Below are 23,878 nucleotides of genomic sequence, written 5' to 3'. Positions count from 1 at the left end.
CTTTTTTTTTTTTTTTAATTTTTTATCTAAAATCCTCAAGGCCTGCACTGGTTACCTGCCATGTGGGACAAAGGCACAGTCATCAAACACTGTATGTAGGAATTGCACAGGAAGGACTAAGGGGATTTTTTTCCACCCTTCAAAAACATGGGTTTGGAGCATGTGTTATTCCTCTCCTCATTTTAAAGATTTTCAACCTGTAAATGCTGGATGGTAGTACATGGCCTTCAGTTCTTACCAGGAGTTTTCTTTAAGAAGGAAGAAAACTGTAACCCAGGAGCTGGAAGAAGATGGAGGTGGGTAGGTGATCAAGGGCATGACTTCAAGCTCTGGGGGCTTTGCCAGCAATGTACATTTTGGAATCTTTGTCCCTGGATTTCTCTTTGGCTGTGCTGGTACCCCTGCCCCTGGGGCTGCGCTGTGAGGCTTTCTCCCCCATCCCTTTTTCTTTCTCAAAAGCAGTCAACAATAACAAGGATTAATCGGCTGGCTAGTTCACAGGTTCCACAGAGTGGCTCTGGCACAACTGCTGCAGCACAGAAACAATTGGAAGGATTCTCGTACATGTCAACTTTCTAAGGTGGTGGTCTTGCCAAAGCCTCTGTTTTCTGAAACTATAGCCTGAGGAACTGATGTAGAGAGTAAGGTAACATAACGGGATTGCAGATTGAAGAAACATGAAGAATCGGCTCTTTCCAGGAGAGAGGTGTTAAAATTGAAGGATATTTCCATGTTATCTAGAGCAGTGACTGTATTTGAAATTTTATTGTTCTTGATGTGGAAGACTTAATTTAGCTGGTATGTGCAGGAAAATTCTTTTGACAGCAGCCCTTTCAGTTTGTCTGCCTTGAAGGCACTAATGTGCAGTTGCATGGATGATAATCCCATCTGTCCAGTACGAACTGCTGAAGAGGATCATGCTGAAATGTGGTTAAAACAAGCTTTATCTGTGGTTGCTGCACGTTTCCACCAAGCATAGCGCTGTGGGGAGAGAAGTAGCACTCTGTTCTGGGCAGCAGCCCTGGGAGCAGTCCTGGGAAAGACACTTGGGTTGTGTTTGTAGCCAAGAGTGCATGAAGTGACAGGGGTGGGGGGAAGGATCTGAATCTCCTACAGTTGAACATCATGGGAGACAATTTAAAATACTTTTAGCAAACCAGACTAAGGATTTAAAAACTGGACATTAAATTTATAATTTAGACTTACCACTAGATCATTTTATCTGGAGGCCAGAATTGAAAACTCTGTCCTAACAACTGGCTTTGTGGACTGATAGAGCTGCAGCTGGAGGAACAAGTCCCACGGAAAAAGCAGGATCAAAAGGGATTTTGTGCCCTGGGAAATGCTGCATTTAACTAATGGCTTGGATTTAGCCAGCTTCTCATTGCATAAAATAGATTGACATTTTTCAGCTCTTCGGGCTTATAATGAAGGGTTGAGGAGAAATCGTAATCAAAGTGCCAACAAGTGCTGCTGCTAGTGGTGTTTATATTTCATCCACGTTTTAAAAAGCGGTTGATCCCCTGAGGTCTCGGTGTTGGCAGGACCGATCTCTGCCCTCCGGCCAGCCCAGCCCCGGCAGCGGCTCCGGCGCTGGGAGGGTGCGTAGGGCGAGAGGACGCCGCGGAAGCGGTCGGGGACCCTCTCTCACCCTTTCCCCAGCTCATCCCCTGTAGCTGCCGCTCCCGCCCTTCCGCCCGCATGGCCCCGGGGCGAGCGAGGGACCCTCCCCAGGCCGCTCCGCTGCGCGGGGCCGTTAACGTGGCCGTTGCTGCGCGCGGGCCATGAGGGTCCTCGTGCCGCGGAGCAGGAGCCTGGGCCGAGTCCCCGCGTCGTGCGCGGCGGCGCGTGGGGGCGAGCGGCCCCGGGACCCCCTTGAGACCGGGCCTGGAGTGCCCTGCGGGCTGCACAGGTGCGGGACCGAGTCCACACCGGGGGCCGGGCGGCGCCTGCCGCGAACCCGGTGTCGGGGAGCGGAGGACGCTGGCTCCGTTTCCCTTCCGGGGGCGGCGCGGCGACGGGCGGAGGCCCCCAGCCGGGCTGCAGGGGAAGCGCCCGCCCCTGCCGCCCCCGGCGCGGTAAGATGGCGGCCGCGGCTCAGGCGCTGAGCGGCTCTGGGCTGCTCCTGGCCGCCGCCGCCCTCGCCCTCCTGGCCGTGGCCATCGGCACCGACTCCTGGTACGAGACGGACGCGCGGCGGCACCGCGAGCGCTGCCGCGGCTTCGGTCACAAGCGCAGCGACCCGCCCGGCTCCATGTCGGCGCCCAGCTCGCACCTGCCGCTCCGCGCCCGTCCCCCGCGGGCTCTGCTGCCTGGACGGCCCCCGGCCCCCGCCCCGGCCGCCGCCGCCGCCGCCGCTCTGGACTCGCACTGCGGCCGCCGCTTCAACTCCACCGTCTCGGGGCTCTGGAGGCGCTGCCACCGCGCGGGCTACGAGCCGGACAGCGAGGAGCTCATCCGGAAAGGTGCGGTGCCCGTGGAGGGGCGGGCGGCCGCGATCCAGGCCCGGCTCGGCGGGGAGGCGCTGGAGCCCTGCCGCTGTCCGTGGTGCTGAGCGCGGCTGCCGGCGCGGCCCGGCCGGGCCCCGGGTCTGCGGGCGGGGCCCCGACGCCCGCTGCTGCGGCTTGACCAGGGCGGCGAGCGGGCGCGGGTGCAGCCGCGCACGGGCTCCGTGGCTCCGGCTGTCCCTGGCGTGCGGGAAGCGGCGAGCGTGGCCCTGACGCGATAGCGGGGTCTCGTATGCCTCCCTGCCTGCTTAAAATGCTGCAGTGCTGGGTGGGACCGCGTCTGCGGAGAGCCCCTTCTGTGGCCAGTGCAGGGCCTGGCGCTCGGAGAAGGGCTCGGTGGGCATTCCCCTGACCCTGACATCGCATTACTGAGCCCTGAGAAATGTATGGTAGTGTTTATAGCTCTGTGATGTTTGCAGAAAGGGGAAAGGGACCTGTTGTTCGTGTTCTAGCGTGGGGGAGTTCTCATTGCTGCAGTGGATTGCTAGGTCTTCATGGTGGCAGATGTCACTCAGGGCTCCAGGGGTGACAGCAGAGAAAGCTGTGGATCTTCTGCTATTGTGGTGCTGGCACAAAGTCAAGGAGTTCACAAAGTATGAATACAATTCTTGGACTGGATGGTAGAAATAATGTGGTGGGCTGACCCACTAAGTCAAAATAAATGACATATAAAACAAGCTTAAGATAAGAAATGCCGTGTATGGTTAGTGATAAATAACAGGACTTACTGTTCCAGCAGGTACATATTAGCACAGGGAGAGTAGGAGTTGGGAGAAGTGCTTCCACTGAGGCACAAAATGGAAATGCTATCTTAAGAAAGTGGGAGCAGTTCTTCAGCGTGGCTTCCAACTGTGACGCCAGTCCTGCACAGCAGAGGATGGATAGACTGCTTCTGTGAAGCTCAGCTCATCTTTGTCTGTTCTTCCCAATGCTCAGCAGTGACTTTTAGAAACTCTAGTGCCATGTGATTAACTTCTTTCTTTATTTAATCTCCTAGGATCCATTTTATGCATTTTCATTTTTACTTCCATGTCAATCTCATTTCACTAAAAGGCAGCTCATTAATTTATTTATATTAATTGTGCCTGTCATGTAAAATATTTATCTATTTTTTTGCTTCACGTCAAGACAGATACTTTCAGCTCCCATTGAGATTAGCAAAGTGTGGGGGAAGGAATGGCAAGAATACTAGTTTAGTCCTTAATAAGGACTTCTGTTTTGGGGATATTTTCCCAGCACTACAACAGTCAAACAGAGAGACCAGAGTCTGCATTCTGCATGCACGAGGGTGTTTCAGGGTGGTGAATGATCTTCCTCAGGGTCTGATGTGTAAAACTGGAGGGACTCTGAATCCAAAAGGTTTTCCATCTATTTTATTTTTTTTCATCAGATGTTCTAACAACAAACCTTGTCTTTACCTACAAGCCTTGCTTCCCTCGTATTCTTTGCCAGTTAGGTCTGCAATTGTTAATGTAATGATTTACACGTTATAGAGGGAAATTATTAATAATAGTTCTTCTAGAGTCAGTTCTTTAAATAGATACAATTCTCTTCTTATCCCTTCCCCTGACCTGCTTTACTAGCAACCCTTCCTTGTTCCCACTGTGTCTCTCTTTTCTCTGCCATTGGTGATTAAGCAGCCTTTTCCAGCTGATGGGCAGGTGTGACTGTTGCAGAGCTTTTCTCTCAAGCACAATACTAGATCTGGGGCTTGCAAAGAGAAAAAAAAATGTTTTCTTTCCTAGTGTGAGCTGGAGATCATTACTGTGCACCTCTGAAAGTCCTGCTTTCTCCTCGATTTGCAGTAATTTTCAGCTAGCTCTTTGGTGAAGTGCGATGCCTTCTTATGTTCCTAATATTCCTGAAACTTGAGATTTTTATAGGCTTTTAGTGACAGAGGAGTAAATAGTGTGTTTTTCTCTTTGAGTGTGTGTGTTGTTTGGTGTGTGGGTTTTTTGGTTTGTTTTTGGTTTTTCTTTGGTGAAAGTCCAGTAGTAATTTTGATTAGGGTTTATACCTATTCATTTATTCATTTTCTGGTACCCCAGGAATAAGGTTTCTTTCCTTTCAGTGTTTCTCCTGAGTTCTGTATGAATTCCTAAGTCTATAAGTGCCTGTATCCATTTAGATAATTCCATGGATTTCTAATCCAGTATTTATCTACTTCCACTAATACAAAGCAAGTTCTGTGGAAACTTTCATACTTGAGCATTTTAGCCAATGATGTGTATACATACACACATTTCTATATAATATGCATTTTTTTAAAATATGTAAAATATATTTGCTTTATGTATTTAGAAGGAAAAAATGGGAGTAAAAAAATGTAGAGCAAAACTGAGAGGTGGGAAATATTTAAATGTAAGAGGGGAATGATGTGTGGGATTTTTCTTAAAATGTAAAACCACTATTTTGGAACTGTGAAAAAAATAGATAGTTTCATTTAAAAATACAGTGAAGAAGGCAAAATAAAAAATAATGTACAAACCAAATGTGGAAAATGGAGATTAGCGATCGGTAAAAGATAGCAGCTGAAGAACTGAAGTGCTTCTTGGGGAAACTAAAAGGACCTGTGTGTGTAGAGAGGGACTCTGTGAGTGTAAAAACTTGAGCACTATACATCATTTTACGGAGCCTGTGCTATGTGGCTTACACACTGGATAACTGATGCTGCAACAAAAAAAAGACATTTTGTATGTAGAATTCTTAAGCAGTGAGGTCCTGCAGGGATTTATTATATGCTGTTTAGTGGTCTTCTCTATTAATATGAAAAAAAGAGTTGCTAACAAAGTGGTGACAGTAGAAAATGATTAGTTTGGAAAGATCCGTTATAATAGGCTGCTTTGGATAGCTTGGTGGGTTCATTTGAATGACAAGCATTTTAACACCAGTACACTGAAGGAATTTAAAAATTTTTTTGCTTTTCAAGCTTACTCTGAGAAGGCTCTGGTGTGGGACTGGTAGGTCTCACATATACTGGGCAGAAGTGACTTCTTAGTATTACAGTGTAGCTGAGGAAGCGTGAAGAACCACTGGATGCTTTATCAGAGGAACACAACAGTTTGTGGCAGTAATGAGGCCCTTGAGGAAAAACTGCTTGGTCCTGGTGCCTGTACTGCCCATTCTTTCCAACTGGAAGAGTACAGGAGTGACTATGTCTGTAGAGCATCTATTATAGTGGCATATTTAATAAACTCAATCTCTTTGATCAGGCCATTGTAAGTATGATGTCTCAGTAAATATGATCTCTGAGAGTTATCATGGTATTTTAAAGGACAGTTGATTTACCAGATCTAGTGGCTTTTCGGTGATGATGTGGACAGAGTGAGCTCATAGCTGTGATGCTCTCCACAGTCCTGGGCAGAGATGATAGCAACAGGCCATGGAGCTTCAGTGGCCACTTGGTCCTGGGACAGGAGGGAGGGGAGGGCCAGACCTCCCATGGTAGCTCAGTGTTGACTGCCAATGGCTGCTGCCTGGCCTTGCTCATGGTGGGAAGGAGAGCACTTCTTCCAGCAGTGTGAGAGCCAAGGTCCTGCAAGGTAGGACTGGGCTACATAGCAGAACAGAAAACAAGATCCCCTCTGCTTCCTCCTCATAGCAGTGGCACAGAGGCAGTGTAGAGAGGAAAACCTGCATGTTTCAGAGTCAGAGAGAGAGGAAAACTAAACCGAGAAAATAATTGGGGTGTGCTGAGCCCAGGGTCGCAAATGGAATGTGTTACAGCGGGCCTGGACCTGGGTTTCCAGGTGTTTGGCAGGGTAGGGACAAGGGGCCTGTGCTCTGCCTGGGTATCTGGAGGCCCTGAAATTCCTTCTAGCCAGCACCCTCTGGTCTTTCCAGGCCTTTGTGTTGAGTCAGGAGAAAGGACTCGTCCAGAGACACTGACAGGGGTTGTGAGAGAGTACGGGAGGGGAACCTGTCTGCAGTTAAAATCCCGAGTGAAAAACAAATAAACCAACAAAACACATTCAGGACAAGGTGTGAGAAACAATGTTGGCTGTGGGATGGCACAGGCATGTGGCTTGGCTATGAAAGTGTCAGTGTGACACTGCTGGATGCAGTTCATTTCTTCTTATGTTTACTTTTTAATCAAGAAAATGGTTCATGCAGTGCAACTCCCATAGTGTTCTTTTAATGCCTCGAAGAAATGTACATGTGTTTTATGGTGAGCTAATGACATGAGCACTTGCTCCCTTCTGTACTGTGTTCTCAACTTACTCATGTGCCAAAAAAGACTTGTTTTTCACCACATGACTCCAACTTATTCAAGCCCTTTCCTGAAGGCCAAGTTTTTAATTTTGGCAGACTTTCTTATGGTGCTCATCTGAGTGTGTTATAAGCAAAAATGAAATCACTTTGCTAGCAGGTTTCTGAAACGGAGGGCAGGATGCTGCCCCTGTTTTATAGGCTGGGATTTAAGATCTGTAAAAGGCTCAGGACAAAGGACTTACTGGAGGACCTTTGTGATACTTTTGACTTCATTATAACTTTGAGGCTGCAAACCTGATTTTTTTTTTCTTTTTTCTTTTTTCTGGAGTACTCGGTGAATGCAGCTTCCTGGAATACATGGCTATATTTGAATGTGTAATGTCTCTGCAAATTAGACTTAAGAGATTCACTCAGAAAATAGGAAGCATGAACTAGTGACTGCCAGATGCAAAATCTGACTACTGAGATTTGCCTGGGTGCATGTTATAATTTTCTGGTAGAAAGTGGGTAGGTAGATATCCTCATGAGAGACCACCCTTGCTGCTTCCCTGATCCTCTGACTGTCTTGCCTACCTGTTTCAGCTTTTCTAGCAGACGTACAGGGAGAGGCTGCCCTTGTTGTGCCTTTGGTGGCTCACACCAGAGCAGGTCCAGCCTGTGCTCTCAGGGAAGTAGGAGTCTTACTGGAAACTGGCTTGTGATGGTCTAATCAAAGGCTGTCACCCAGCCCATGGATTAGAGGTCAGAGCTGAGCATAAACCCTAAAATTCACTAACTCCTGAGCTCTTAGTTTTGTAAACTTACTGTTTTAACATAAGTGTATGTGCTACCTACATAAAATTAGAACTTTGATTTCTGGGGAAAAAAGGATTAGGAGTAAAGTTTTTAAACCAGAAGCAGAATGAGTTGATGTTTGAAAACTTCTGAATAACCAGATTTGTATAAGAAGGTGGAGAGGTTTTACTTCTAGTCTATGCACGTAAACTCCTGTAATAATACAGAGCAAAGATTTTCTCAGTGACATTTTAGCTGAGGAGTCCATAGCTTTGATCATAAGGGATGTACATCCCTATTCTTTGATTTTTCTTTAATGAGCTATAAAGGTAATAATCCTCGCTCTTATATAAAATGCTGCTTCATATATAGTACCTTTATAATCAGACTATGTAAGTGCATAGATCTTGCTTTTAATTAATCCAATGCACTGTAATCCAAAATCCAATGTCATTAGTTTGTACCATAGACTTATTTCTCAACAACACATGTAAATCATGTCAATATTGAGATTGAATTCAGTCAACAGTTATAGGTGAAATTTAATTAGATATTGTGACGTGCTGTTTATGGCCTAAGTTCTCAATCCAGATGTTTACAGAGCTTTTGCAGATGAACTGCCATCCTCCATTACTGGGTTGTCTTGCTGATCCATTTGGTCTAGCAGCACTAGACTTGTTCTGAAATAACCACGAGGGGGGTGCACCGCTCCACAGGGGGAGGCGAACAGCTGAAGGTGAAGGGCAGCAACTCAGTGTGTGGGTGTCTGGGTGTATCGCTGCATCGCTGCCAGTGCCCGCTGGTGTCCGAGGAGGTGGTGGGGAATCACAGCAGGGTAAGGGGTGGTGGAAGCACAGCTGAGGACAGGGATCTCCTTGAAATACTTCAATGCTCAGAGGCTTTTGGAACTCTAGCTTTGAGTTTTCCCCTTTTAGGGCATGCTCTTTACATGTTGGCTTGTTCCACGTTAGTAATAAATGTTGCTGTTTCATTAATGTGGGGGAATTCAGATCACCTTTCCCTCCCTGGCCTGATGGCTGGAACTGGCTGGGCCTTGTGTGTGCAACTCCTAATCTTGTGGAGCAGTGGCTTCCTCTTTGCAGGTCCTTGCAGGAACCAGGTCAGTACAGTCCCAGTGAATGTTGTTAGAGAACAAAATCCTGCTTCCCATTACTGCAGGAGCAGCACAAAGCCCATTTCTTCTCCTGGGTTTTTTAGTGTCTTTTGCAAAGCTGATGACTGAGTCTGCAGTCCCCTACTAGTGATTGTTCTTAATTAGCTCGCTGGCCAATAGATTGTTTCTGAAGGGTTCTTCTGCCCCAGCATTCAAATAGCAGTAATGACCCCACAGCCATTGTTTAAGGGGAACTTTTCGTACTGTTTACCTCTTTTACCTTTTCTGGCTGTTCTCTTCCACCCACCATTCACATTTATTCTCCACCCTGCCCTGGCTATATTTATAACAGGGAGGGCAAGGCAGCTTCCTCTCCCTCTTTGTATCTTAATGAATGACTTAGACATAGGGGTTGAGGGAATACTAAGCGAGTTTGCTGGTGACACTAAATTGGAAATAGCTGTTGACACTCTTGAGGGCAGAGAGGCCCTGCAGAGGGATCTGGACAAATTGCAGAACTGGACAATCGCCAACCACATAAAGTTCAACAAGAGCAAGTGCTGGATTTTGCACCTGGGACACGGCAGCTCTGGCTGTACATACGGATTGGGGGACGAGATGCTGGAGAGCAGCTCTGCAGAGAGGCATCTGGGGGTTCTGGTCAGCAGCAAGTTGAACATGAGCAACAGTGTGCCCTGGCAGCCAAGAGTGCCAACCGTCTCCTGGGGTGCATCAAGCACAGCATTGCCAGCCGGGCAGGGAGGGGATTGTCCCGCTCTGCTCTGCACTGGTGCAGCCTCACGTGGAGCACTGTGTGCAGTTCAGGGCGCCACAGGATAAAAAGGATATAAAGCTACTGGAGAGTGTCCATAAGAGGGCTACAAAGTTGGTGAAGGGTTTGGACGGGAAGCTGTATGAGGAGCAGCTAAAGCCACTTGGTTTGTTCAGCCTGGAGGAGACTGAGAGGAGACCTCATTGTGGTCGACAGCTTCCTCACAAGGGGAGGAGGAGGGGCAGGCGCTGAACACTTCTCTTTAGTGACCAATGACAGAACCCGAGGGAATGGCAGGAGAATGTGCCAGGGGAGGCTGAGGTTGGACATTAGGAAAAGGTTGTAGCACTGGAACAGGCTCCCCAGGGAGGTGTCATGAACCCAAGCCTGACAGTGTTCAAGAAGAGACTGGACAACACCCTCACATGGAGTGAACTGTGAGGTTGTCATGTGCAGTGGCAGAAGCTGGACTCTATGATCCTTGTGGGTCCCTTCCAACTCAGGACATTGTAGGACTCTATGATATAAAATACAATTCTATGATTTCTCTGCCCCTAGTATCTTTGTTATTGGTTTTTAAACTAAAAATGCCTTTCAAGAAGAGCAAGCATGTAGATTCACATTTGCATCTAGGGTACACTTTTCTTTAAGCTATAATGGAAACAAGCCTACCTGACTACTATTGTTCATCAAAAGTAAAGAGCCAGTGACTACTGGAATGAATTGAAACTTTTCTCCTATGCAGTTCACTTCCCAGCATTCATTCAAAATTTTCAAAGTGATTCTGTGTTCTTAGAGACAAAGCAGTACTGTTGGTACTTGGCCATGTTCTTGTCTCAGCCATTCGCAAGAGATTGTACCGGTTCGTCTAGGAAGGTTCTGGAGCTGGTTTTGGTGACTGTCTTTACTGTCTGCTTTCAGCAGTGCCTTGCTTGATCCTGCCTGGGTCAGCGCCTTGCTCCCTCTTTGCTAGCGTTTCTTTGTAGCAAGACTCTCCTCCTAATCCCCATAGGCTTTGAAGTAAATAGCTCTTGTTTTGGTTTCATTTGCTCTGTTACTGAACTAAGGTTTCTCCTGTGTGAGCTCTGCTCAGCCAGCCAATGCAGGAGCAAGTGCAAGGCACAGGGGTTTCATGCCATTTCACACCGTGTCTCTTTTACAGGGGTTATTCAGCGCTGCACTGCTGTGAAGTACCACTACACCTCCAGCTCTCTGCCTCGCAACTTACCCATCAACATCACCAACACCATCCGGCAGGATGAGTGGCATGCGCTCCGTAAGTAACCCAAAGCAGCGTACAAGACTGTTTGGATTCCTTAATGCCTGAGTGCAATACTAAATGAGGGCTCTGAATCAACTGTCGCTGGGCTTTAAGCATAAATATGTATTAGATAGTGACAAAGGGCAAGCAGCTGTCAAGGGGACATGAGGTTTGGAGGGGCTTAAGCATCAAATTCAGGAATTCAGGTGTGTGAGTAGTGTGTTATAAGGTGTAATCATATTCGGGATCTGGGGACAGACAATTCCTAGCTGGCTTACAGCAAAGGTGCTGCATCACTGTACAGTCTGGATAGAGCTTGTTGCATTTTTCTGTGTGTGCGCCAGTGACCTGGTGCAGCTCCCTGGCAACCAGCTCTTATAGGGAACATCTCCATTTGTCTTTGCAACCTGCTGTTACCAGCTCCTGGCCCACAACCTGCCTCATGCCCAAGTCCTTCCCACACAAATTACTGACCTTTAGCCTGTTTTTTTTCTGCTCCTGCATCTCTTGATGTTTGTTTTTTGGTTCTGTTGCCTCCCATAGTTCTTCCTAGCCCCTGTCATGGGAGCCTCAGTGCTGAGGAAAAGCAGCTAGAGACTGAACTAGGAAGAGACAAGAATAGCGCTTGTATTAAGGATGACAGAGTGCTGTTCGTATCACTGGTGCCCAGGCATTTTTTTAGAGCTTACTGGAGTTGCTCCCATCATACTGTATTGATCTGCTGTTTCTGTCCTCCCACTATTCCTCTTTTCAGTTCGCTTTATCTGCCTTTTTTTCTTCAGTATCCCCTCTTCCTTCTTTTATTTCTGTTTTCAGCAGACACTCACCCAACAAACTCCATCCCAAAGAAACACACCACACACACACAAAAAAAAAAAAAAAAAGAAGAAGAAAAAGAAAAAAACCTTTGTAGTACTAACATTCCTCTTGATCAGGACAGAAATGCTCTCTAGTTGTACAGTGCCCAGCAAAAGAGAATCATGTTAGCCGGATTCTTTTAGTTTCAGTGTGATGGGCAAACTAGCTACCTCAAAGAAGCTACAGGAGGACTCCATAGGTCAAGTATAAGCTTTAGAACCAGCAAATCTAAGTCGGTCTGGACTCTCCCCTGGTTGTCTTGTCTGGGTGCCATGCCATGTTCATGTCTCTTTCTTGCCTTTCTCCTTTCTCTTTTCTCAGATCTGCGGAGGATGACCGCTGGCTTCATTGGCATGGCAGTCTCCATCATCCTGTTTGGGTGGATCATAGGTGTGCTGGGCTGCTGCAAACAGCAGGAGCTCATGCAGTATGTTGCTGGGCTGCTCTTCCTAATGGGAGGTGAGAGCCTTTTGCTTCTACCCCTGAAGTCAGCACAGTCAGCATCGCTGGCTGGGGAGGTGCTCTTAAAAGTAACAATAGTGCTTGCCTGGGGTGTTACACCTGTTCCTCTTGGCTGGGAGCAGACTTTCTGCACGACCAGTGGTTTTTCTGAGCTTTGACTGTTCAGCTCAAAAACAGGGAGTGTCTTTATTTGAAAGAGGCATAGTAGCAACAAATGCAGCAAAAGGGTGAGCTCCTGGGGTGCTGCAAGGATGGGGACTCTTAAATTGCAAGCAGTAAACAGGCAACTTTCAAGTAGGAAAAAATGGCGCTCTACCTTAAAGCCAGGGCTGCTATCCTAGAGGCCCATTGTCAGCATCTGTAGTGGCTGCAAGCAAGGAACTTGGTGATAAAACAGCACCTATATAAATTAAACAAGTAGGTGTGACACTGCTGTGGTGCCTTTTTTTTTCTTTTTCTTTTGGCGGGGGCGGGGGTGTTACAGATCTTCCCTTGCCATCAGCGAGGCTTCTTAAGGAGAAGTTTTTGGGGAGCTGCACAGAAAACCACTGTGCTGACACAGCATGATGCCAGAAGGCCTGGAAGTAGGCTTGTGCCATCCTTGGTCATCATATGTGCTGCTTAACTGCAGTTTCCTTACAGAACATCTGCATTTCTTTAGTGCACAGCATTGAGAGAATTAAGTATTATAAGTGGAACAGGTAGACTGGGTCCCCTTCATTAGTATTTAGACACAGATCCAGAGCTGGAAAGAATGAAATGTTCACCTCACCCCTGAATCTAGTGTACTAGTGTGTATTAGACACAGTAAAGTGCCTTCCACTACAAATTTCTTTGGCTTATTTGCTCCTCTATCTAGGTGGTTAGTGAATATGTAGCAGATGACAAAAACCTGGGCACTTTCCATGGTCCTAGGCTACAGCTGGCAGAAGCCTGAATGTTCCTAGTAAAAATCAAGCAGTCCTGCACTTGGCAGCCCTGACCTTCATTTATTTACCTTGCATAGGAGATGCTGCCAAAGTCCTGTCCGGAACCTGATGACTTTAGTCATTAAAGTCAGTCTGAGGAGAATTGTGACTGAGTTCAAAACAGCAACAGAGGCAAGGCAATATTGGTTCTTTGGGAAGTGAGGTAGCCTCTAGTCTTACGTATCTTGCCTTTTTTTTTTTTCCCTGCCCTGTAAGAAGAGTGACTGGTAGGACTACGGGGTGGGGGAAAAAAAAAAAAAAAAGGTAAAACTTTATTTTGAAAATACTTAGGGAAAAAAACAACAGAGCATAATTAACCTGTCTGAGGGCAGCGTAGAACCCTCTTGCTTTTCTCCTGCAGGTACATGCTGTATCATCTCACTCTGCACATGTGTAGCTGGGATCAATTTTGAGTTATCGCGCTATCCTCGCTACGTCTATGGGCTGCCAGAGGACATCAGTCATGGCTATGGCTGGTCCATGTTCTGTGCCTGGGGAGGCCTGGGCCTCACCCTGCTAGCTGGGTTCCTCTGCACATTGGCGCCGTCACTCAACACTTCGCGGGCATCCGTACAAAAACCCAGACAGGAAAATGGGGCCGTGTGACCTCGGAGGGAGCGCGGAGAGACTCTGGAAAGCGCAGCCTGGGCAGAGCTGTGGGTTAACACCAGAAGAGGTGGCATGTCAGTGTGTGGAGAGCAGTGCCATAGCTGTGGAAGCAGCAGCCCGGGGGATGCTGCTACAGCCTCCAGTCGCGGACACAGACATTGCAAGTAACTCCAGGTTTGAATTATTGCTGATTTGCTCATTGATGGTTTAAGGGGGACAGTTCTTTTGTTTTTCTTCTGTTTACAAGAGATTAAGTCAAAGGCTGTGTCTTTTTTTGTGCTGTTTTTTGAACTGTACCTCCATGGTCCTGTTATTGTCCAGTTGTAAGGGATGTTTACGCACCAACTCTATTGCTGCAGGTCTGAGTAAGTCAGACCCAAATTAGGGCAAGGAACTATGTGAAGTTGGCTTGAACACTTTTGCAACAGGCATGTCTAGTGTTGGCTCAGGCCATCCTTTCCCAAAATAACCTTGATCTAAGCCGAGGTTTAGGCCAAAGAATTAGCCCATTCTTAGTATTTATTTATTTAAATCAGAAATCTGTGCTATGCCATGCTGTAGTATCAGCTATTTACTCATGACTAAAGCTGTTTCCAAAAGTAGCTGGCTGAGCAGCAAGACTCTAAAAAAAAAAAACACCCCACAACAAAACAAAACAAAACAAATACAAAAAAACCAAACCAAACCAAAAAAACACAGGTGAGGTTACTCATTTGGCTAACAACACACCCTTGTTTTAATGGGGAGATGTCTGCAACATGCAGCTTAGAACTATTCCACTAGAGGCCAGGATCTGTTCCTGAAGTATGTCAGTTTGAGCTGCTGGGATCAACTTCTACCTTCCAACTAACTTGTGGGTGTAACTCTTGTTCTATGGAAGGAGATGAGTAACTCTCCCCAAATTCAAGTAGCAGCACTGCTAAAATAGCAGAAGATGTACAACCCCCTCTAATATTTATGTCCAAAGGAACCACAATGTGTTTTCCTCAGGAATGCATGGCTTCTGCTCACTTCACCATTCACCCCTTTCTAATGTCCAGTGCCCCTGAGCATGGCATGTCAAGAACATGCGTGCTCTGCTGGAACAAGTTCCCTCTCCAAAATGAGCAGTAAGGACCTTGGAACCAGTGCAGGCACTAGGGCTAACTCAGGAACATCAGCCAAAGTACTCTGGGGTACATTTTTCTTTCTTTTTCTTTCTCTCTTTCTTTCTTTCTTTTCTTTCATCTTTTCTCCCTCACATCCCTGCCCCTCTCCCAAGCGTCCAAAAACTGCACAGGTAAAGATGAGATGGCCAGCATTTGGAGATGTTTACATTGTATTTAAAATACAATACAGTGGCATGTAAGATACTTAATGCTAAAGTCAGTGTATTTATGAAAAGTGTAATTTTTAAATGGAAATTGTAATTCTCAACTGGCATTAAAAGTACTGAAAGACTTGCTCAGTGGATTAAACCTTGAATTCTTTTTGACTGATTACCAGACTGATTCACCACACAGCTCAAATACGTAACAGCAATGGTACTAAAACTTCCAGAGTTAAGTTTAAATGACAAAGTTAAAAAATCATTCACGTGTGAATCATGTTCACTTCTCTCTTGCCAAATGAGTGTTAGTTCAAAAGTTTCAAATACTCTAACAAAGCTGTACAGTGTGTTCACTGGCTGCACAGGTAAAAACAGGGGATCCTGTCTGAGCTGCAGATCATCAATTTCAAAGTACACTTTCTGCAGTAGAACCTGCTGGTCCTCATCCAGAAGTAGCAGAGCAAGATTTAATCCAGTTCCAGCAGGAGTAGGCTTCAAAGGCAGCATGATGGGCACCGTGGACAGGAGGTTCTCACCTTCCCTTTTGCACATGTAGAACCCCTGAGGAAGGGCAACAGCCCCAACACATCATGGATTTGTTTTTAGAGGGAAAAAACGCTTTATTTTTTCCAGACAGAAAGTGGTACAGTCCAGTCTAGTCCTGTCCTCTGCCAAGGCCACAACCTTGCCTGGGCAGAGATCAGGCATAGTACTGCAGATTGGCTTTTTTCTTCGCTTGAACCTCCAGGATCCCTTCCATGTAGTCCTCATGGGTGAGCTCCGTAGCTCCACGGCGGAGGGCAATCATACCCTGCCCAATGAGACAGGATTTAGAAAGGGCATGCGAGCACCACATCAGTTCAAAGTAATTACTCCCTGCTAGCTTTCACACGCCCCTCCTATCAGTGCTGGCTGCTGTAGAGGGATACTTACCGCTTCAACGCACACAGCCTTGCATTGGGCTCCATTGAAATCATCTGTGCAGCGAGCCAGTTCCTCATAGTTCACATCAGGGCTGATATGAGCAGGAGGGGGGAAAAAATAGTCTGAGAACATGTATCAAATAGAAAAAGCAAGGTGTGGAGCTTCCCTAAAACCCAACAGTGAGCATTCAACAGATGAGAGCGCCAACTGCTCCAAAGCCCATGAGTGACAAGCACAGCCCCAGAAGGTCATGCCTCTTCCATACCTGACATTCATTTTGCGTGAATGGATCTGCATAATTCTGGCTCTGGCCTCCTCATTAGGCATTGGGAACTCAATCTTACGATCTAATCGTCCAGAGCGGAGCAAAGCTGGGTCCAATATATCAACCCGGTTGGTTGCAGCAATCACCTAAGTCGAAGTAGGGTCATCAGTATGAGGCACCTGGAGGACAGGCCTCTCCTCTCCAAGGCTCCACCAACCTTCTTCCCCATACACTGTTTTCCATCCCCTACTAGAGAGCCCTGGACCTCAGCAGCACGCCCCGCTAGATCCCAACCTTGACTTGTGTGTTGGGCTGGAAACCATCAAGTTGATTAAGCAGCTCCAGCATGGTCCTCTGCACCTCCCGATCACCAGCCTTCTCACTATCAAACCTGAGGAGGAAACAAGGGAAGAACTATCAGCATGAACCTGACCAACCTGCCCCTATGTTTTTAATCACATAAAAAGACAGAATGACCACAGTTCACACTCCTTAGCTAAGGTCTTCCAAATTCCTCCTTGAAGATACAGGAAGTCCTGCCTTGATGAAGACGACGACTACAGTAACTGTCAGCAGCATCTAAGCCTTATTATGTCCTTAGAGCTGAACAGGACTAATGTTGTCCAGGCCCAAGTAGTAAATCAGGGTAAACGTCTCCACGCACCCGAGGCAGTTACGAGAAAACAGTTCTGTACAGCAGGAGACCATCAGATAGATCCTGAGTCTCATGTACTTCACTCATAAGGCAAAATGATTGTGGCAAGTGCTGTCTGTGATGGATTCTCCACTGTTTCTGAAAAAGCCATGCTTTAAAGCTAGGGTTCCCTCACATACACAGCAAAGAGGGCTGCTAGACAGCTCCCAAGAGCTTTACAACATGGCCTACACCTCACCTTTTCGTACCAATCGCATCCAGTTCGTCAATAAAGATGATGGAAGGAGCTTTCTCCTTGGCTAGAGCGAAAGCATCGCGTACCAGCTTTGCTCCATCACCAATGAACATCTGCACAAGCTGTGGACCTGCAAGCTTCAGGAATGTAGCCTGGGGAGAGAAAGAGAATCAATCCTATGCCTTGTTTCTCAATAGGGTCAGTTCTGAGAACTACAAGAAGCCCTTAATTAGAACAAGCAAGCAAGCAAACAGACAAGAAAATCCCAGTCTCTGTAACACCAGTTTATATGTTTGTCCCCTCTCCCCTTGGAGATGTTCTTACTCTTTTTCAGGTAGTATTCTACAGCAGCACACACTTTCAAAGGTTCCTTTTACCTTGGTCTGGGCAGCACATGCTCGCGCTAAAAGCGTCTTCCCTGTTCCTGGAGGCCCATACATAAGGACTCCTTTGGGTGGCTGTATACCCAAATTTTCAAATTTCTCCTTATGATTCATTGGCAGGACAATGGCCTCCACGAGCTACAGCAAAAGAAAAATACTAATACATAAACACATTCTCCTCCATAGACCCAGTCTGCCTGCTTTGAGCTGAATTTCTGAGCTGAGGTTCAAAGACTGTTGTCCTCAATCCCACCAGAACCTAAACATGAAGTATCACCTCTTGGATTTGCTTATCCAGCCCCCCGATGTCACTGTACTGCTCTGTGGGTCTCTCATCCACCTCCATGGCTTTCACTCGTGAATCATATTCAGTAGGTAAAGTCTCCAGGATCAAGTAAGAGTCTTTGTTCACTCCCTGTAAACACAAGTCCTTTGTTTTTAACAAGCCCTTCAGATAGCAATTATTAAACAAGCAAAGATGATTCACTAGACCTCAAGGATGCAGAAATAACCAGCTTTGACAATGGCACTCCTCAAATCACCACAGCTTGGCACAGTGGACAATGCCACAGCTAACCTAGCATGTTTTAAAAAGAAGGGGCCCAATTTACTTGCAATACAAGAGATCGTTTTTAGAAAGCTTACTATGTGGTAAGCTTACTTTGAGACGGAGTCTAGTTGGAGGCCTGTATCTAGTAGAGTGCCTCAGGGGTCAGTACTGGGGCCTATATTATTCAATATATTCATCAACGACTTGGATAAGGGAATAGAGTGCACTATCAGCAAGTCTGCTGATGACACCAAGCTGGGAGGAGTGGCTGACACACCAGAAGGCTGTGCTGCCATCCAGCGAGACCTGGACAGGATGGAGAGTTGGGTGGGGAAAAATTCAACTAAATATAACAAGGGCAAGTGTAGAGTCTTGCATCTGGGCAGGAACAACCCCCCGGTTCCAGTATAAGTTGGGGAATGACCTATTAGAGAGCTCTGTAGGGGAAAGGGACCTGGGGGTCCTGGTGGACAGCAGGATGACCATGAGCCAGCACTCTGCCCTTGTGGCCAGGAAGGCCAATGGCATCCTGGGCTGTATTAGAAAGGGGGTGGTTAGTAGGTCAAGAAAGGTTCTCCTCCCCTTCTACTCTGCCCTGGTGAGACACACCTGGAATATTGTGTCCAGTTCTGGGCCCCTCAGTTCAAGAAGGGCAGGGAACTGCTGGAGAGAGTCCAGCGCAGGGCAACAAAGATGATTAAGGGAGTGGAGCATCTCCCTTATGAGGAAAGGCTGAGGGAGCTGGGTCTCTTTAGCTTGGAGAAGAGGAGACTGAGGGGTGACCTCATTAATGTTTATAAATATATAAAGGGTGAGTGTCACAAGGATGGAGCCAGGCTCTTCTCAGTGACAACCAATGATAGGACAAGGGGTAATGGTTTGAAACTGGAACGCAGGAGGTTCCACTTAAATATGACAAGAAACTTCTTCACAGTGAGGGTAACAGAGCACTGGAACAGGCTGTCCAGGGAGGTTGTGGAGTCTCCTTCTCTGGAGACATTCAAAACCTGCCTGGACACCTTCCTGTGTAACCTCATCTAGGTGTTCCTGCTCTGGCAGGGGGATTGGACTAGATGATCTTTTGAGGTCCCTTCCAATCCCCAACATTCTGTGATTCTATATCTAAATTTTCAGCATCTAACTGTATGTATAAGGACCCCCATCCAACTACTTTTCTATACTACAAATATGACTGAATCCATAGTATCTTTTTATTAAAATTTAAGTATAGAAATGGTCTTGGAGAAATCTGGACAGATTTGTCTCCTTTCTAAAGGGCAAGCCATATGCAATTTTCTGGTCAACATCGTATCTAACAGTCACAACAGCATCACTCACCACTAGGTCTCCAGGTTTCAACTTCTCAGCATCAACCAATCCAATAACAGGCAGGAAATACGTCTGTAGGAAAGGACTCAAAGTAAGCAAAACAGCTGTATTGAGACAAGGTCCTTTTCAGCACTTCTCACACATGGCTGGGCACATGGGTCTTACCTGGCGTGTAGAGGTCTTGATCACAGCACACTTGCCCTTTCTCTGGGAATCTAGGTCAATGTTTGCTCCATCCTCCTCCTGGTCGTTGGGGTCAACATCCAGCAGCTGAAAAATAATGTGAGAGATTTCATGATAATGTAACCAGGCTAGCAAGATGACCCCAGAATTAATGCTTCTAAATTATATGCAGTAGGAGAAATAAAACTTCCTGTCATTCATCAGCAGTAGAATCTGAAAGCATTAAAGCCCTCCTATAAAAATGCATTTCTTCCTGTCCTCATAAAGCAGCACACAATAGCACATAGATGCTATAAAGTCCAGAACAAAGCAGTAGCTAATGGCACTGATTTCTCTTTCTAAAACACTAGAACAAATGAAACCCTTTTTTAAAAACAGAAAACTGTCTGTATTTTTTAGCAGATCATCAAAATTACTCAATCACAAAAAGAACATGACGTAGTCACAGAGCCACGACTTTTCATTCACTGTCTCAAAAGTGGCAGGAAGCATGCACCAAGTTGCACATTTCCAAGTTTACGCTACACAAGGGTGTGTCACCCCCTGATGGCTGTGTCACATACAGATGAACAGCAGCCAACACCTAAGGAACAATCCAGACAAGAAGCATGCAAGTGATGTGCACTTCTGGGTCACAAATAAAACCAGCTAAAAAACCTCAAAGTCGTGGCTGCAGGAACATCAGCGGTTTCAGAATATGCCACATCTCAAATTACTGATGAGTTCCCCTACCTTCTTCCCTCCTGATATATATTGTGCGTGCTTCTCATGTTGCTGCAGAAGAGCACACCGCTCACCTCAATAACGTTAGAGACAAGGTATGGCAGGGTTTTGTTCACTTTGATTTTCTCACTGTTCTCTTTGATCTTGTCTTTCATGGCCTGAAGCTCATGTGTCACTCTCAGTACTTCACTCTTCATGATCTGGAATCAGGATACAGAAGAGATAGGAATAGTATTAGAAGACTAAGGCAAGATAAAATTCATATGTTAGTCTAAAAGTAAAACAGTTATAAAAAAAAAATAAGCCTGGGGAAACAGCAGGTATAAAGGGAAACATAATATAAAAGGAGGAAAAGTCAGCAAATTAGCTGAAATTGGTTAGTCCAGCCCATTCTGGCCTCCAACTAATCAATATCCCTAAGTAATTTCTTCCCAGTATCACTGGATAACCTTAGCCTGATCAACACATCAGCTTATAGGGTTGCAATATGACCTAGGTAAGGATATGATCTAGATAAGGCAACTTTGTGGTTTTCCTTTTTAATATATATGGGTATGCAGGTAACTAGATACACAAACACAGGCGTATCTATATGCATCCATATACACACACCCATTTTAAAGCTCTTTTTTGCTGGGTTTAAAGAAAAATCGCATGCCGGAACCCTGAAGTGATGACATGCAATAGCGTAGGAACAAAAACCCAGAAAGATCTTAAGCTGAAAATATCACAGTACAGAATCAAAGTAAACTGAAAGTATGAACAGGGAATGGCAGAACTGAGGCTTGTGTCCACTGAGAGCAGGGGGACTTGCAGCACCTCTGCAAAGAGATGTACCATCACTGCTTCTAGTAGCACAAAGACAAACAGAAAAGCCATTTTTATAAAGCTGTTCTGTTCTGCAAGACCACACATATTGGCACGTACATATGAGAAACTAACAGATCAGCTGCTTCTGCAGGGCAAAAATACTTTTTGTTCTCCTTAAAACATTCAACACCAGAGTAATATCCAGTACTTGCTCCCCACAAAGCCAGGTCCTTTACAAAACAGTGGAACGTTTTGGATATAGGACAAGCCAGGTTGAGAGGAACCTCTGGGGTTCTCCACTTCAATCTCTTGCTCAAAGCAGGGGCAGCCATGGGCTCTCACTAGGTTGCTCAGGGCTTGGCCCAACTGACTCTTGAAAATTTCCAAGGACAGAGACTAAACAACTTCTCTGGAACAACCTGTTCCACTGCCTGACTGCCCTCACAGTGATGAGGTCTTCATACCCCTGTGGAACCGCCTATTTTTTCAATTTATGACCAGTAATTTATGTTTTGAATTAACCTTGGCCTATGCTTCAATAAAATACAAAACCTTTCTATAAGAAAAAAAGAAACAAACAAAGCATCTATTAGTAGCATAACAGAAAGCTCAAATTCCTACATCTTCATTATAATTTTAACTTTTCTGAAGCTTTTACTACTGCTTTTTAAAACTCTTGATGCCTAAGCATAATACTGTGCTGTAATACACACTTATTTATAGGACAGAACTATTACAGGAAACAATATAGAATTTGTTGCATAAAATGCAAAAAAATTAGAAATTTGATTTAATAAACACGGTCTGGGAAATAGTCAACGAAACAGCATGAAAGGAAGATGCCAATAAATATGTTTGCCACCTCAGTTATGATGTTTTTATTAAAAAAGAGAGAAAGCTGGTTTTATTCCTTACTGTATTCTGCAATTAAATAATAAGACACACATTTATCTTTGCTGTTTTCAAAGAATAAGAAAGTAAGTAAACAAGTCAGAACTACTTGTGGAGCCTGAAGCATTAGAATGAAGTTACTCTGCAGAATTTAACAAAATAATTTGTCTCCATATTGTTAACACCAGGCAGTAGAGACAAACTTCTTCTAAAGCTGTAAGTGAGCTCTTATGTGAACCAGGTCTACCCAGGCCTGTCCTACTTAACATCTTCGTGAATGACCTAGACAAGTGGATGGAGTGCACTCTCACTGTGTTTGCAAGCAACACCAAATTGGGGGTCACAGTCTCTGTGCTCAAGAGCAAAGCTGCCACTCTGAGGGACCTTAAGAGACTAGAGGAATAGGCACAGAGAACCCTTACAATAATAAAGGACAAAGGCAAAGCCCCATATCTGAGGCAGAAGAGCACCTCATCATTACACAGGCTGGCGACAGGCTGGCTGGGGAGCAGTTCTGTGGAAAGGGACCTGGGGTTCTCTGTGGACAATGAACTGCACACAGACCAGCAACGTGCCCTGACCGCAAGGGTGGCAAACAGCATCCTGCACTGTGCTAACAGAAATGTAGCTGGTAGACGAAGAAAAGTAATCATCCTTCTCTACTCAACACTTATTAGATCCTATCTAGAGCAGTCAGTCTGGTTTGGGTCCCCCATACAGCAAAGACATCGATAAACCTGACTGAAGTCAGTAAAGGGCCACCAAAATGGCCAGGGGACTGAAGCACAGGCCCTGTGAGAAGTAGCTGAGAGAACTGGGATTGTTCAGCTGAAGAAGAGAACTACTGGGCAAGATGTCAAGAAGACAGAACCAGACACTTCACAACCCTGCACAGTGGGTGGATGAGACAACACACAAAGACTGAAACGAGAAAGGTTCATACTGTACGCAAAGCAAATCTTTAACCCCACAAGGGCAGCCAAGCAGTGGAACAGAATACCCTGAGAAGTGGTGCAATCTCTGTCACCAGATGGCTTTCACCATCCAACTGGACAAAGCTCTCAGCAGCCTGGGTTATGGCTGACCCTGCTCTGAGCAGGGGGTCGGAACAGAGATCTTCTCGAGTCCCTTCCAACCTGTATCACCTGATGATCCCAGCTTACCTAGGCCAAGGAACAGGCTCCCTCTCCCCTGTGCCTACGAGAGCTGGAAGGCCTGGGGTGCCTTTAGCAGAAGCATCGAGGCTTCAAAGGCTCCGTGGAACAGCCATCTCCTCAGCTTCCCGGGTCCCAGCTCTTTTACTCTGCATTTCTTCCTTGCCTTCCAGGCTTACTGTTCCTTAGCCTACTCAGTCCCGATCTAGTCAACTACATCGTATTTTTCATTGCTCTCGGCTGTCCCCGAGCCCTCCCCGAGCACCAGCAGCCCCCGGTTCCCGAGGGCGGCCCCAGAGCTTCCCGGCCCGGCCCGGCCGGCGGCCCCCGGCCGCTACCTTGATCTCGCTGTCGAGTAGGCGGGTGCGCTGGACGATCTCCTCCGTGGACATCTTCAGCACCTCCTCGCCGACGCCATCCTGCGGGGGCACAACGGCAGCGTCAGCCCCAGCCCGGCCCGCGCCCCAGCCCCGCCGCCCCGAGCCCCGCCGCCGCTGCCCCTCACCTCCGACTCGTCCCACACCGACGCCATCTTTCCCCCAGCCAGCCAGCGAGCGCACAGTGCGGCGGAGTCCAGGCGGCAGATTCCGCACTGCTCACCCCGGCAGCAGCGCGACAGACAGCGGGACAGGCGGCTCGGGGGCCCCGAACCCCCTCTTTTTCCTCGGTGCCCCGCCACGGGCACGTTCCCTCCGCCCCCGCCGGCCGGACAGCGGCCCAAAGAATGTACCGAATCTGCTGGCGGGGGTGGGGAAGGGAAACCGTCGCACAGGTCACGTGCCACCGGCCAAATCTGCTGAGTGATGGCCCCGCCGCCATCTTGGTGCGGGGCAGGGGCGGGGCCGAGCGCTGCTGCCCCCAGAGCCCCGCCCGCGAGGCGCCGCGGGGGCGGGGCGCGGAAGTGGGCGCGCGCTCCAGCGGAACCGTTTA

The 23,878-nt window shown here is 46.9% G+C and overlaps 2 protein-coding genes across 2 annotated transcripts; one reads left to right on the top strand and one right to left on the bottom strand.

Moving 5' to 3' along the window:
- Nucleotides 1-1,760: 1,760 nt before the first annotated feature.
- LOC136102339 (transmembrane protein 178B-like) lies at nucleotides 1,761-14,180 on the top strand. The gene is made up of 4 exons (XM_065839330.2): nucleotides 1,761-2,465; nucleotides 10,542-10,655; nucleotides 11,820-11,957; nucleotides 13,290-14,180. Exons 1-4 carry the CDS (start codon nucleotides 2,084-2,086, stop codon nucleotides 13,532-13,534), a joined length of 879 nt encoding a protein of 292 aa, XP_065695402.1. The 5' UTR covers nucleotides 1,761-2,083; the 3' UTR covers nucleotides 13,535-14,180.
- Nucleotides 14,181-14,837: 657 nt separating this feature from the next.
- On the bottom strand, nucleotides 14,838-23,716 carry PSMC3 (proteasome 26S subunit, ATPase 3). The gene is made up of 12 exons (XM_065839329.2): nucleotides 23,454-23,716; nucleotides 23,287-23,367; nucleotides 20,168-20,293; nucleotides 19,353-19,457; nucleotides 19,197-19,259; nucleotides 17,586-17,723; nucleotides 17,303-17,446; nucleotides 16,929-17,077; nucleotides 16,330-16,426; nucleotides 16,036-16,181; nucleotides 15,780-15,861; nucleotides 14,838-15,657 (listed from the first exon to the last, which is right to left on the bottom strand). Exons 1-12 carry the CDS (start codon nucleotides 23,478-23,480, stop codon nucleotides 15,547-15,549), a joined length of 1,269 nt encoding a protein of 422 aa, XP_065695401.1. The 5' UTR covers nucleotides 23,481-23,716; the 3' UTR covers nucleotides 14,838-15,546.
- Nucleotides 23,717-23,878: the final 162 nt, after the last annotated feature.

The sequence above is a fragment of the Patagioenas fasciata genome, chromosome 5 (assembly GCF_037038585.1).
Source record: "Patagioenas fasciata isolate bPatFas1 chromosome 5, bPatFas1.hap1, whole genome shotgun sequence".
In the NCBI taxonomy this organism is placed as follows: domain Eukaryota; kingdom Metazoa; phylum Chordata; class Aves; order Columbiformes; family Columbidae; genus Patagioenas; species Patagioenas fasciata.
This window is presented reverse-complemented; position numbering and strand designations above follow the sequence as displayed.

Excerpts from the sequence above, each read along its gene's own strand:
- PSMC3 (XM_065839329.2), bottom strand. The coding sequence starts at position 23,480 with ATGGCGTCGGTGTGGGACGAGTCGGAG. Across the intron at positions 19,458-20,167 it reads TTGTCTCTAACGTTATTGAG|CTGCTGGATGTTGACCCCAA; the intron begins GTGAGCGGTGTG and ends ATTATTTTTCAG. Across the intron at positions 19,260-19,352 it reads TCAAGACCTCTACACGCCAG|ACGTATTTCCTGCCTGTTAT; the intron begins GTAAGACCCATG and ends CCTTTCCTACAG.
- LOC136102339 (XM_065839330.2), top strand. The coding sequence starts at position 2,084 with ATGGCGGCCGCGGCTCAGGCGCTGAGCGGCTCTGGGCTGCTCCTGGCC. Across the intron at positions 10,656-11,819 it reads GGATGAGTGGCATGCGCTCC|ATCTGCGGAGGATGACCGCT; the intron begins GTAAGTAACCCA and ends CTCTTTTCTCAG. Across the intron at positions 11,958-13,289 it reads GCTGCTCTTCCTAATGGGAG|GTACATGCTGTATCATCTCA; the intron begins GTGAGAGCCTTT and ends TTTCTCCTGCAG.